This window comes from Lepidochelys kempii, chromosome 21, assembly GCF_965140265.1.
Source record: "Lepidochelys kempii isolate rLepKem1 chromosome 21, rLepKem1.hap2, whole genome shotgun sequence".
NCBI classification, from domain to species: Eukaryota; Metazoa; Chordata; order Testudines; family Cheloniidae; genus Lepidochelys; species Lepidochelys kempii.
The window spans coordinates 743275-758091 of record NC_133276.1 but is presented as its reverse complement, the minus strand read 5'-3'; the positions used below and the strand labels follow the sequence as shown (position 1 = coordinate 758091).

Genomic DNA, 14817 nt, shown 5'->3' with positions numbered 1-14817 from the left:
GTCCCCACATCTGTACCCTAGAGATCAGGGTGGGGAGGGAACGTTGACACCACCACATTAAGGTTTTGAAATTAATATCAACAATAAACTTCAATCCATCATGCTGGAGTGTTTCTGGAACTGTGCACAAAGTCACTCATTTTGGGTACCGTTGTTTCATCTTGCCCAGAGGCTTATGGCACCACTTAACAGCTCCACATATAACCTCATCTAAACGTACCCAAAATAAGCTTTCAAATGATATATGATGTGGGTGTGTAGTGTGAGTACATCAAACTAAAAAAAAATATGGCCCTTTAGAGAATTGCCGCATGCCTACTGAGGCTGAACAATGTGAGCTCCCAGGACTCCTCGACACAGGGGACTGTGACTGGGCACATGGGATAACAGAACAAAAGTTTCTGTGTAACTCTGTTTTCCTTCAAAATTCAAGTCCCAGTATTTCAGAGCTACACAAGTTAGAACCATCAGATGGTTACTCATATAGTAGTTAGGAAGTCTTTCCTAATACAAAATTAACTACCCTTATAATTAAGTTCTGGAATTTGTTGACTGGGAAGCTTCCAAGGGAGGCTGTGGAATCCCCATCATTGGAGATTTAAGAATAGATAGGACAAACATCTGTTAAGGATGGTCTAGGTTTAGTGAGTCTTGCCTCAATGTGGGGGCTGGACTTGACCTCTCAAAGCCCTTTCCACCCCTGCATTTCTATGATTATGTGAACACTCTTGTCTCAAGGAAGAATCCACTAACCTGATCTTTCACACATTCCACAGTGGCTCTGCGGAAAGGAGTAATGTTACAAGCCATCGTCTGTTCATTCTGACCAAGGACGCAGAGCTGAAACTTGACTGTCTCCCCCTTTTGCAGGCAATCACCCTTGTTTGCCATCCCCACAATTCCAAATGGATAGACCTCTCCTTTCATCTCCCCTAGCAGAGAGGGAAGGAAAACACTGTTTAAGATCTATTTCTATTCCTTCATGAGGAAGTATTTTGAAGTGTTTCTACATTGGACACAATGTTTTTTTCTAGCTAGAAACTTGAATTAAAAGTTTACGTAAGTTGCTAGTTTATAGTTTACTAATCTACAGCCAAAGCTCACTGTCAAATATAATTTGACAAGTGTGAGCTGAACAGACTCATTAAAAGTAATCTCAACTTTACAAACAGTATGTTGGCACTTTAATGCAGGGCAGTGCTGAGTCAGGTTTGTTTCTGCTTACCGTCCTCCATGACCTCAATCATTCCCTGGTATTCAGTCTGTGTGGGATCTACACTCCGCAGGGGGCGAATTACTTTACCCGTGTAGACAGTTGGATCAGCTTCCTCAGTGGCACCATTCACTGTAAAACAAAGACAGTACACACTGTTTAGATTACATAATTTGGGAGCCTAACCCAATGAGACCTTTACCCCTGATTGGGACCATTTGGTAACACTGCAGTATTACTACAAGTTTCTATATTCAGCACAATACCTGAGATACACAGAATCTAGCAAAGGGATGGGCAATTGTTAATCAAGAACCCAGAAGCTTCTAGAAACTGGATAGCAAACCAAAGAGTCAAAGGATTCTCATTCTACCCCATGGCAGCCTATTCAGAAAGGCTGAGTGGATTAGAGCATCCTGAGCCATTCTGATCACTCCCATTGTAGAAGACAGGAATATGATGTTGCCACAGCATCACTACACTTAAAGCTTTGCAGACACTGATGTCTGAACTGGCATTTCATCGTTTTCATTGTAAATACTTCCGAAAAGAGCAAAGACTACTCAGAAACAGCTCCCTTTTCTGGTGCACTTGATTTATGTACACTAGTATGTCGGGAGTAAAGACCATAAGAATGCTCATACTGGGTCAGACCAAAAGTCCATCTAGCCCAGTATCCTGTCTTCCCACAGTGGCCAACGCCAGGTGCCCCAGAGGCAATGAACAGAACAGGTAATGATCCAGTCCCTGTTGCCTATTCCCAGCTTCTAGCATACAGAGGTTAGGGACGCCATTGATGGACCTATCCTCCATGAACTTATCTAGTTCTTTTTTGAACCCTGTTATAGCCTTGGCCTTCACAACATCCCCTGGCAAAGAGTTCCACAGGTTGACTGTGCATTGTGTGAAAAAACACTTCCTTTTGTTTGTTTTAAACCTACTGCCTATTAATTTCATTTGGTGACCCCTAGTTCTTGTGTTATGAGAAGTAGTAAATAACACTTCCTTATTTACTTTCTCCACACCAGTTGTCATTTTATTAGTCTTGAGGGCATTCTGCGGCAAAAAATTAAAAATTCTGCCCCCCCGCCCCCCAAAGTATAAAAGCTCTGCGCACAGTATTTTAAAATTCTGCAAATTTTATTTGTCAAATAAATGTGGAGGCTCCAGCATGGCATTGGGGACCCCAGGCCACTGGCTGCACAGAGGTGGGAGATGACTATGCAGCCCCCCGGGACACAGCGGTAAGGCTGCACCCAACCCTGATGCAGTGCAAGGACTGGGCCTGCCCCAGAAACACCCCAGGGCCCTGACCCTTTGTGTCAAGTGCACCAGGTGTGGATGGGCAGGCAGGCAGGCTCAGCAAGGTAGGATCCAAGTGTGAAGGAGCTTAGAGTGAGGGGAGCCAGGTGTGGGTTGAGGGGGCTCTGTGTGGGTTAATCTGGGTGGGAATGGCTCAGTGGGGGATCCAGGTGCAGGGGTGATCCGGATGCACAGGGGCTTGTTGGGGGGGGGGGGGGGGCGGGGGGTGGTGGTGGTTCTGGGAGCAATGGTAATGTGACTCTGCAGGGCAGCCCAGGAGAAGGTGGTTGGGATTCAGCAGGAGATGTGTTCGGGTGTGGGAGGGATAGAGCTCGGCAGGGGGTCTAGGTGTGCGGGGCTCAGTGGGGTGGGGATCCAGGTGCAGCTGTTTGGGGCTCAGTACAGTGGGGATCTGGGTGCAGGTGGCTCGTCGGGGTGGGGCTCGTCAAGGGGGTTCTGGGTGTGAGGGGGTTTGGATGCACAGAGGTTGGGTTGATGAGAGAGCAGCTCCCCATGAGAAGCGATGGGTGCAGAAAGTGCAGGGGGTGGGTTGGGGATTTGCAGAGCTTCCTATAGCCAGGGGAGAAATCTGGGAGGGGGGGGAGGGGTCTGACACAGCCCCTGATACTGTGCAGGGGGAAGAGGAAGTCCAGTCCCCCCAGCCCAGCCGGGACTAGCAGCTGAGCCCAGCACAGGGTAGGAGTCACCTGCCGGGTCTTCTCCAGTCCTGCTCCGTGCCCCACAGTGATTTACCTCTCTGCCAGCTGCCCTGGGCACCTGAAATGTACTGCTAGGGAGGGTCACATGACCACTCTTGTGGCTTCCCTGTCAGACAGTCCTTTTTTTTTTTTTTCCAGGGAAGCAAAGAAATCTGCAGGGGATAAATTCTGTGCATGCACAGTGGCACAGAATTCCCCCAGGAGTAAAATTTTAAAGACATCATATCCCCCCTTAGTCATCTCTTTTCCAAGCTGCAAAGTCCCAGTCTTATTAATCTCCCCTCATACAGAAGCCATTCCATATCCCTAATAACTTTTGTTGCCCTTTTCCAAATTCCAATATATCTTTTTTGAGATGGGGCAACCATTTCTGCATGCAATATTCAAAATATGGGTGTACCATGGATTTATACAGAGGCAATATGACATTTCTCAAGGCTCTTTTGTAAAGTATATTCTTCCTTCTGCTTAACCCAACCATGACCTCTTACCCCCATGTTTTTTCCACCCTGATCTTCTACTCCTTGCTGATCATTTTCTCTCTATAGATATCTTCTATGCACTGAATTCCCTCCCAGTCCCCAGATACCAGGGCAACAACCCTTTACTCAAATCCCCAAGAGACCTATTTTTGTTAGGAATCAGCCCCCAAAAACAAACAGAATTGAAAGTTTGAGGAAAGTTACCTAAGCAACTCTTCCTCGGGGCCTCTCACAATCAACTTTCTATGCCCCTCTTAGACTCAGCTTTTCATAACAGGTAGTCAATTGTCTTGTACAGTCACAAGCATGCTGTCAGTATTTGGTAGACAAGAATAATCCAATTCTCATACAACTCAGGCAGCGTGCTCTAGAAGCTGGAATCAGGTAAGAGCCACTATCTTTGAGCTGTTGCTGTCTACAGACTGTTCTTGCTTGATTAGCTCCCACCTCTCCTGACACAGTAAGCAGCTCTCAAAGGGCTCTTCCTAAGAAGAGGGGAGATGTCCTTCAGAAGTCCTAAAGTGACCAGACCAATTCTGGTCTGCTGTACACCATTATCACAATTTCTGTAATCGTGTTCCAGATGTACTTTAGACTAGAGTTCCAAGCAAGACACTGCCAGCCTTTGTCCATTAACCCAGAACTCCCTACAAAATTGCAAGTGCCCTTTTGCTAAGAGATAAGTTACTGACATAGTTTACCTGCATGTGTTTTGTTCACCTTTTCTGCACTGACTTTATTTCCTTTGCCTTTTGATAAGCTGTATTCCACCATGTCCCCAAGTTCCAGGCTATCGACATCACCAGAGAATTCACTGCATGGGAGAAGTTATGCACGTTTTGCTTTAGTTACATGCTCATCAACAAAACCACTCACCCAGCAACAAAGTGGAAGGGACAGAACCTTTACACTTCAGCAGGCTCACCAATTTCATTACTACAAGACCTTACAATTTGGATGCAAGCGTTTTGCTCAATGTTTACAGATTTAAATCTACCCAATAGCCATTTTTTTCTCTTCATACAAGAAGTTTACAGTAATCAATTTGGCTATTGGAACAGAGTGAAATAAATTATGCTTCCCATGAAGCAAGTCACGATCAGTAATCCAAGTCCAGGGCATGGATAATAGGATTTATTCTGAACCAGCAACTGTTAAGATAATGCATTAAATCCTGCATGAAGGATAGGCCAAAACTGAGCATCCCTTAAATATACTCGTGTTAAATGAAAGGACTGTTCCAAATCCCAAGAGTTTCCCAGCTCATTAGAAGTCAGGACTGCATCTCCGATCAACTCCCAAATTCTCTGCTGAGCAACTTACCTGATGTAGGATACTGGTTCCTTACCATTACATATGCTTGCCAGAGTGTCTTTGCCTGCTAGCAGGCAGTTAAGACTAATTCAGAAAAGGAGTCGGTCATCCCCATTACTCCTAAGGGAAGTCCTCTCAGAGAATACTGAAAATATACCTTTGCACCAGGAGTCTCAACCTGCATAATCCACCACCAATGAAGCTCTAAAAAAGTACATTCCTCTAGCTGTAGTTATATGACTAGTCTACGACACAATCTCTGAATACTTAAGATACAGGATGTTAAACAGCGAAGCCTGCAGCAGCCCTGTGGAAGTGGTTAATTAGAAGTTTCTCAGATACTTAAACTTATGCACATGGTGTGTAGAAAACAGATTAACACTCAGCAATATAAAAGGGAGTCACTCACCTGTAATGGAAGAAGATCTCCTTATCATGATTGGCCGTTTCAATAAATCCAAAGTTATCTTTCAGGGTTGCCACATACCCCACAAGCCTCTTGGAGTTGTAGTTGCGACCAAGCATTCTGACAGAAACTGCTGTCTGCAAACCTGTTCTCTTCACTTCACAAACACTGAATTCAACCTGTTTGTCAGAATGAAGAAAAAAAGTAAGTTTTGTATTTATTTTATTAGAATGGTTAATGAAATGTCTGCACCCTGGGGAGGAAGAGAGAAAGCAGTATTACTCCAGCCACTGCTCTTCACCCAAAAAAGGTGAAGTTATAACATCACACAAATGAATAAACTAAAATAACTGGCCACAATACAAATGGATGGATTTTTAAAACCTTTGCATTTCTGATCTTATACAGATCAGAAACATGGACACTGCTTATAGAAGACCTCAGGAAGCTGGAAGCATTTCCTATGCTTTGCCAGCAGTGACTACTATGCATAAGATGCTGATTTTTATCAGCAATGGGTATGTATTACTCAGACTTTAAGGCCAGAATCATGATCATGGATCATGATCATCCAATCTGACCTTCTGTATATATTGCAGGCCAAAGAACCTGAACCATTCACTTCTGCAGGAGGCCCATAACTTCTTGCTGAGTTACTGACGACTTCCAGTTACAGAAAATCCACCATTTACTCTAGTTCAAAGCAGCAAGTGACACAATGCTGCAGAGAAAGGTGACCAATCTGACCTGGGGAAAAAAATTCCTTCCATAACCCCCGATATGGCAATCAGTTAGACCTTGAGCATGGGGGTAAAACCCACCAGAGAAAGAATTCTCTGTAGTAACTCAGCTCTCTCCATCTCAAGCTGTTGGAGATATTTACTAACTGTCACAGATGGGCCATGTCATTTTAGGCAATCACATCACCCCCTCCATAAACCTATCAAACTCAGTCTTAAAACAAGTTGTTTTTTGCACCCACTACCCACCTTAAAGGACTGTTCAAAACCACACTCCTTCGATGGTTAGAATCCATTACCTAATTTCGAGCCTAAACTTGTTGATGGCCAGTTTACACCCATTTCTTCTTGTGCCAACATTAGTCCTCAACTTAAATAACTCCTCTCCTTCCCCGGTATTTAACCCTCATGTATTTATAGATAGCAAGCATATTTCCCCTCATCCTTTGTTTTGTTAGGCTAAACAAGACAAACTCCTTAGTCTCCTCTGGGTTCTTCCATTTGCCTGATCATCCTAGTAGACCTTCTCTGTACCTGTTCCAATTTGAACTGATCTTTCTTGAACACGGGAGACCAGAATTGCACAATATTCCAGATGAAGTCTCACCAGTGCTTTGCATAATGGTAATGACACTTCCCTATCTCGATTGGAAATACTTTGCCTGATGCATCCTAGGCCTGCATAATCTGCGCCCCCCCCAACTGCATCATGTTGATGGCTCAGTCATCTTGTAATCAACCAATTCACCCAGGTCTTCCTCCTCTGTTGTGTCCAACTGATTCCCAGTTTTTACCATAAATTCTTGTTGTTCATCCCAGGGTGCATGACCCTACAGTTTGCACCATTAAATTTTTTCCCATTTCTATTACTCCAGTTTTCAAAGTTGTCCAAATCTTCTTGTAGGATTTTCCAGTCCTCTTCTGTATTGGCAACACTTCCCAACTTTGTGTCACCTGCAAATTAACAACACACCCCCACTTTATATGCCTAAGTCATTAATTAAAATGTTAAGGTCTGGTCCCAAGACTGATCCTTGAGGAACTACATTAGTAGCCTCCCTTCAGCCTGGCAGTTCACGTTTCAGCATGACCGGTTGTAGCTTCTCCTTTAAACAGTTTCTTACCTACCTTCTGATTCTTGCATTAATCCCCATCTTCTAAAATTTAACTAATAACTTTCCATGTGGCACTGTATCAAATGCTTTACTAAAATCCACATAGATTAGATCTGCTGCATTTCCTTTTTCTAAAAGGAACATCAGTTATTTTCTCACAGAAAGTTCAGGTTCATCTTTGTAAAACCATGTTGTATTTTATCCCAATTACTGTTTACCTCTGTGTCTTCAACCACCCTTTCAAAATTTGTTCTATCACCTTACATACAACTGAGGTCAAACTAATGGGACTGTAGTTTCCCAGATCACTTTTTTCCTATTAAAATATAGACACCATATTTGAAATTCTCCAATCATTTGGGAACAATCTCTGAGTTTACAGATTTGTTAGAAATTCTTGCTACTGGACTTGCAATTCCATGTGCCAGTTCCTCTAATCTCCATCCAGGAATATTATCCAGGCCTGTGGATATGGTCCCATTAAGTGTTTGAGTTTGGCTTCCACCTCAAATGTGGTAATTTCTTCTTCCTTATCCTTATTCCCCATTAGTTACCCTGCCACTGCCTCCAAGCTCCTCACTATCCCTGTTAAAAACTGAGGCAAAGTATTTGTTTAGGTGTTGGTCCAAACCTAGATCTATGATCTGCACCCCATCCTCAACGCTTAGCACTCCCATTTCTTTGTTTTTCTTTTTAAAGTATGGATAAAGAATCTTTTACTATCAGTTTTAATTTCCTTTGCAAGGTCCAAATCTGCTTGGCTTTTAGCAGTTCTCACCTTTTCCCCTATACTTTAAGGCTTCCAAGAGGTAGCATTCCTTGTTGAGCCATTCATTCTGCTTTCTCATAGTAACTTGTTTCAGATGCTTTTTTCATCCAGTTTGACCTGCAATCCATCCCTACAAATTTTTTCCTCCTTGCTTGGGATGCAGGTTTTCGATACTTTAAGTTGCAGAAACTAATTTCAAGCCTCCTCCAACATCCAGATCCTTGAGTTCTTTAAAAATCGACTCCACTTTCCTAATTCCCTTATTTTTTTTTAGTTTGCCCTTTCAAAATCAAGGACCCTGGTTGGAGACCTATTCTTGTTTATCCTTCCACTTAAAACTGAATTAACTCACGTTCACTCGAACCAAGTTTGTCCTCTATAACCAGTTCTTGTGAGGTCCTCAAGACTTACCAGTACTAACCCTAAAATGGTTATGCACAAGCACTATCCCAGTAGAGCCTCTGTTACCATTCTCTCCCAAGTAATTTTGACCCAGTTTCCATTATATCCATTCCATCACTTCTACATTTCTTTAGTTTAAAACATCATTAATAAGCTATGCTACACTACCACCTTTGCCTTTTTCTGAACAGCACATACCTTCAATTCCTATATTTTAGCCATGACGACTATTCCACCATGTTTCCATTATCCCTATGATATCAGGTTTCAATTCCTGCACCAGCAGTTCTAGTTCCTCCGTTTTGTTACCCAGGCTCCTTGCATTGGTGTACAGACACCTTAATTCTTTCTTCTTTGCTTCAACCATATTCCCTGCCCAACTACATACAGTCATTTTACTGCCAGTACTGCCCACCTGTTACTGTCATTTCTTCTTGTTATCCATTTGCTTACCCTCTGTTCCTTTCCCCATTACTGTATTATCTGAGTCGATTTTCCTCACTCTCAATATTAGCATCTCCCAACCATTTATCCTGAACTCCTAGTTTAAAGCTTTTAATCAGTTGTGCCAACCTCCATCCCAGAAGTCCATTTCCCTAATTACTGAGGTGGAGTCCATCCCATAAGAACAGTCTTCTGTCCAGGAATGCTTCCTAGGAGTCAGACATCCTCAAACCCCCTTTTAGCACCACTGCCTGAGCCACCTATTGATCATCCTAATCTTCTCCTGCCTTCACATACTTCCTCTAGGGACAGACAGAATCCCACTGAGAACAGGCCTTCAGAAGACTGAAGTCACCATCTGTCACAACTGTCTGGCACTTTTTCACCATATAGCCTGCTTCAGAGAAAGTCCCACACATTCAGCCCTCAAGACTGGACTTGAGCTCAGGAGAAGAAATTACCTGGCCATGGTCTGTAGGCGGCCACATGACTGTCCATCATTAACTTGGTTGGATCGGATCAGTACTAACCCTGTCAAGCCTTTAGACACCTGGAATACAGCTGTATAGTGTGGCCACGGACGCTAAGCGCTACAGAACTTTGCGGTTTAAGTGCATTGTTGAGGACTGCTCTTCAAACATCTACCCATTACACTCATATCTACTTCAATAGGTTCCCCTTGGACTTCCCTTACTCCATGTGAAGCAGCAAGTGAGCAGTAAGCAACTATTGCTAAAGGTAGACTAACCATGTAGCATGCTGTTATCAATTCTCGTACCCACATACAAGGTATTATTTCCCTATAGTTCACCTTTCTGTCCTACAGTTGTCTCCATCCTCAAGAAGCTTGAGTATCACAACACAGTCCATTTCAGTTTAGGTCTTGTGGGGAGGAAGGGGGTTATTAGCTTGAACAAATAGTATTTTCATGGTATGCCATCTGAAGACCAACCACTCTATCTGGGTTTCCTTCCAGATCTTCTCATTGGTCCCTCTGCCTACTTTATGCATTTTATATCACCACCCACAGTAAGAATAGCCTCCCACACACCATGAACAAGCGTTCTCCCTTTCCTTCAAATCCACTTTGCATAAAGTCTTTTCATACATCCTCTTGGACAGTCCTCACAGGAAAACACGCAGACAATTTTCCCATGCATATTATACTAATTCAGTCTAAGCTCTTCAGGAACAATCTCCTACCATTTGAGCACCCTTTACATGTATGATGCCATATAAGTAATTACCAGTAAAGCAATGTACAACTCTTAGATGAGGCACACCGCAGGAGCTTCAGAAATATCTTCTGTATAATTGGCAAGGGGGGTGGAGGGGAGAGAAAAGAAGGAGGGAGAGAGAGGAAGGCTATTCACCAGGCCTGGTTGAAGAAGTGTACTGAATACCAAAATGGGAAAGGGAATGTATAACAGAAGAGGAAAAAACAGTTCACACATTATTCTTCACTCCTTTCTGAACTAGTCTTTGACCGCAATAGCTGGGTAAAGCAAAAGGTCACAATTTGTAGCTCACAGAAAGATCACATATATTTTGGGAACTTAGTTATATTGCCTTATCTCCTATCTGAGGGTTAGTAGATCCTTCCACATCCTTGGCCTGATAAGAAACAGTCAGTTTCTCTCCACAATCATCATACGCGATTATTCCCTCTTCAGCTTCCTAAAGAGAAATAACAAGATTCATTATAAAGCAGAGACTAATTGGTAGATGCAGGCTTTTTAAGTGTCTGAGTCAATACAAATGCAGTTTATTTAACATTTGTTTTACACAATAGCTGTCCAGTAGTCAGTAAAGGCAATAACCAAATGGCAGACATACTTCAGAACCTGAAAATAGTATAAAATTTGGGACTATTCCTATCAGTTAAACATGGTTTACCTATACAACGTTTTTGAAATGGTGTGTGCCACTATTTCAAATAGGCATTTAGCTGAAACTTAAGTAGTGAGCACCGTCACTTTTGATGGTACAATTTTAAACACTTGGAGGCACGGATATGCCTACTCTACCTCTAGCCTGTGTTTTGGCAAATTCACACAACTTGGCGAGCCACTAACAAAGGAGGAGAAGTTTCCCACAAGGCTCTGAAGACAGTTATCCCACACAAGACTGGAACGAATGTTTTCAGCTACTACATCCCTTCTGAGAGCCCAAAGTTGCATTTCTATTATTCTGCTTCAGTCAAATACCAGCTGTTTAGCTGACTTTTACCATTAGCCATGCAGTACAGTCACTCATGACCAGGCAAATACTTCCAGAAATTAAGTTAAATACATTTTATAAAAGTGTATCCTCAGTTCAAGGCAGAAAACTAAATAGCTAATGCACACCTAGAGAAACAGCATTACCTTCTCTTTGCTTTTATTTGGGCTAGTGGCTTTGGCAGAAGTGGCTTCTTTTTCTATAGTGCCCACAAAGCGGTGATCTGACTGGCTGTGGAATGAAACCGTGCCCTTAGGAAGCTTCTTAATCCTTATAGCATGATTTCTTTGGGCAGACAGCATATCCTGGAAAACAAGACCCACAGTACTTTAAAATGAACACAATACTTCTATTAGTATTTAAAAAGTTGTAATTTTACTCACAGGAACCACAGTAAACTCTACTTCATCTGAAATGTGGAGCTGGTTTCCATCCAGAATTTCACTGAAGTGAAAGAACATGCGGGCATCCCGATCAACACATTTAATGAAACCAAAGCCATCTCTCATTGCTGCAATCACACCCTGGGGACACACAAAGACACAGGACACCTTGTCAGTTGCTGCAGCCAGTGAAAAGTAATTAGAGTTTTTAAGATGTCTGTCTGCACAGAGCTGCACTTGTGGGATGTATAATATCCTTAGCACATGACCAGAGCCTTATAAGAATGACTGCTGGTACACGCACATGCTCCCTTGTAGATCACAGTACGCAACCCCAGGGACAAGAGGAGATACAAAATGGGTCCAACCCAGTTTCTTTTGCATTTCAAAGTCTCTGAAAAGGGAGAGGAGTGCAAGTATGGATCTTTATATGCAATCCCTAGAAGAGTTACAGCATAAAGAAGCATCTTTCCTTTTCAGAATTGCTGATATAGATCCCATTGTGGGAAACGAGCAGTAACAATTCTTAGAGGGTGGTCCAAAGGAAAAAAGTAATTCCAAATTTCCAAGACACATCATCCCAAGGCTCAAAATCTGCCTCTAAGCTCTGCAAGCACTGGACAGAAGACCTAAGACTCAAGTGAGGAAGGGTCAGTAGTCCTTGTAAGAACTTAATAGGATGTACTATTGCAGAGGATTCATGCACAACCACAGTTGTATGCAGATACAGCTACCAAGCGACCCTAAGAGAACTCAGGGAAAGTCTGGAACGTTTGACTGAAACCAAAGATATTTTCATCTTTAAAGCGTATGCTTCTCTTGTGAAAGATTTATGGCTGCCTAGAAAGATTAGTTTATTTTCTCATTCGCAATCAGTATCTGACCTCATGACTAATGCCTCGATCCCAGCTTCCAGAAATCACAGAATCATAGAATATCAGGGTTGGAAGGGACCTCAGGAGGTTATCTAGTCCAACCCCCTGCTCAAAGCAGGGCCAATCCCCAATTAAATCATCCCAGCCAGGGCTTTGTCAAGCCTGACCTTAAAAACTTCTAAGGAAGGAGATTCTACCACCTCCCTAGGTAACGCATTCCAGTGTTTTACCACCCTCCTAGTGAAAAAGTTTTTCCTAATATCCAACCTAAACCTCCCCCACTGCAACTTGAATATTTGATCTTATTTGATCAAATATTCGATCTTAGTGAAGAACCTGCCTTGCGACAGGATCTCCACCTGAACTGGCAGAAGAACTGAAGGTTTGATGCTAGCAAAACTGAGAAACCGAAGTTGGAGTTTAGTATGTAGCTGGGAAGAAAAACCATCCCATAAGAGACTAGTTCCCCGCCGTCTCTAACAGAAAGTAGGAATTCAAAATACCTCATTTTTACAAAGCAGAAATTTGAAGACAAATATCAATCTCTTTGAGAGACTTCATATTCAACATTGCATTTTCAGCTCAGGAAGGCACCCAAGGTATTTTCTTTGCTTGAACTTGTCAAACAGTATTTGAACACAAGTAATTTAGGTCTCTCTGTATGTGAGTAATTCCTGATTTCTGCCAAATAGTTTGGACTAAGTTCAGACCTTGAATACTTTGTGAATTGTTCATTACAACTATCCACTCTCTGCAATAAAGAGCATGCAACTGGTCACATGGTATCATTTCCGCTCCATTACTAGAAAAGAGACTAACAGGCGAATGGTGAGTAATCCAGATCTGGGAAGAATTTCAGGAAACATGCACCATTTGTGAACACTTTCATGAGTGCCAGTTGTCATCCAGCTACTCAAACAGTATGACCAAAGAGTGAGCTATTTAGCTGCAAATATTTTTTCTAAGTCAATTAGTTCCAGGTCTTTGCTGAGTAAGTAAAAATGCTACCCAAACTGCTTCTTAAAATGGATACTAAGGGCAAGCTCCTCCTTGCCCACTTCTATAATATATGGAAAATGCATGTCAGGATTTACAGCAGAAGAAAAAAGTTCTTAAGGCAGATCACCTAGAGTTTAGTATATTTTATGGTGTATGGTTGGATTTGAGATGCTGAATTATATGGTGGCCCAAGCAACTTCCCCAAATTATGCTGAAACCACAGTTAATTCCTTTTCAACTGTCTATAGGGATGAAAGGCATCCCCCTCAGCTCATTCTATGGTGTTGTCCACCACAGAGTCTGAGCTCCTGAAATCACTAAGAAGCACAAGCTGTCCTGTGAAGAAAAAAAATGAAGTCTTTTAACCAGCTTTCCATCAAACCATACTGAAGGTGTCACATGTGCAGGAAGCCTCAGGAGGAACCTTATGGAGCGGTCAAGTAGATCCTGCAGCAGCTTTTTTCTTAAGCTTCGGGAATCTATCCCTTGGCAAGCATGCTGTTAGAGACTTTGCATCCAAAAACAACTCTGCTCCAATTCACAGTGGAATTCATAAACGGATTTTATGCTTGGATTTTTAGACTAGATGTAGAGGGCACGCACAGTCTGAAGAGCTAACAAGTTCTTATGTGGATTTAGAGAGGAACAATTGGGGGTTAACATCAGTTTTCAGAGTCTGAACCTCAGGGTGAGTGGATTGATTTAAAAGTTGGCAAACAGGAAGCCTTAATTTAAAATACAATAAAACCTCAGCATTATGAACTGACTAGTCAACCACACACATCATTTGGAACCAGAAGTACACAGGAAGCAATAGAGGAAAAAAGCAAATACAGTACAGTACTGTGTTAAATGTAAACTACTACTAAAGGGAAAGCATTTTTCTTCAGAGTAGTTTTCAGTGAAGATGTCAAGAGATGCATTAGAATATATCAACTTAAAACAAAAAACCCTCAGAACAATCCTGATTAAGCCATCATACCTCTCCCCCCGCGCTGCGCCCCCCCCCCCCGAATACATGCCTATATACAAAGATCTATTTTTTTTTTTTTTTAAAAGATACTTGCCATTTCTCTAGCTTCACTAGTAAACTGGAAAGTATTGTGAAGAACTTCAATATTGGTGGCTCGTTCCAATTTGTCACGTCGATCTGTAGAAATGTTGAACCTAACATGGTCACCTTCCAGCAGTGTCACCTTGGATTTTGTATCTTTGTCTCCAAATGGAAGTTCCTTAGGAATCACGAAGTCAACTTTGATGCGTCCGGGCAATGGGTCATTCTGGTGGCCCCGTAGAAAGGAAGAGAAATTTTTGATGAACCAGCTATTCCTTCCAGACTCTAAACTGAGCCTTGAAAGAAATTCATTAGTTGCATTTCAACTGACTATGAATTGGTCTTTGAGTTTTCCCGTAAGTATCAGTAGATTACTACTT

At 42.4% G+C, this 14817-nt stretch overlaps 1 protein-coding gene across 4 annotated transcripts in view; it reads right to left on the bottom strand.

Moving 5' to 3' along the window:
- CSDE1 (cold shock domain containing E1) overlaps nucleotides 1–14817 on the bottom strand; it is a 50978-nt gene that overhangs the window by 18309 nt on the left and 17852 nt on the right. For all 4 annotated transcript variants that reach the window (XM_073320197.1, XM_073320200.1, XM_073320198.1 and 1 more), the window contains 8 exons: nucleotides 14451–14663; nucleotides 11510–11650; nucleotides 11273–11431; nucleotides 10476–10583; nucleotides 5440–5615; nucleotides 4418–4530; nucleotides 1226–1345; nucleotides 754–932 (listed from right to left, as the gene is read on the bottom strand). In XM_073320197.1, the coding sequence (XP_073176298.1) occupies nucleotides 754–932; nucleotides 1226–1345; nucleotides 4418–4530; nucleotides 5440–5615; nucleotides 10476–10583; nucleotides 11273–11431; nucleotides 11510–11650; nucleotides 14451–14663 (1209 nt within the window). The remainder of the gene's footprint in view (nucleotides 1–753; nucleotides 933–1225; nucleotides 1346–4417; nucleotides 4531–5439; nucleotides 5616–10475; nucleotides 10584–11272; nucleotides 11432–11509; nucleotides 11651–14450; nucleotides 14664–14817) is intronic.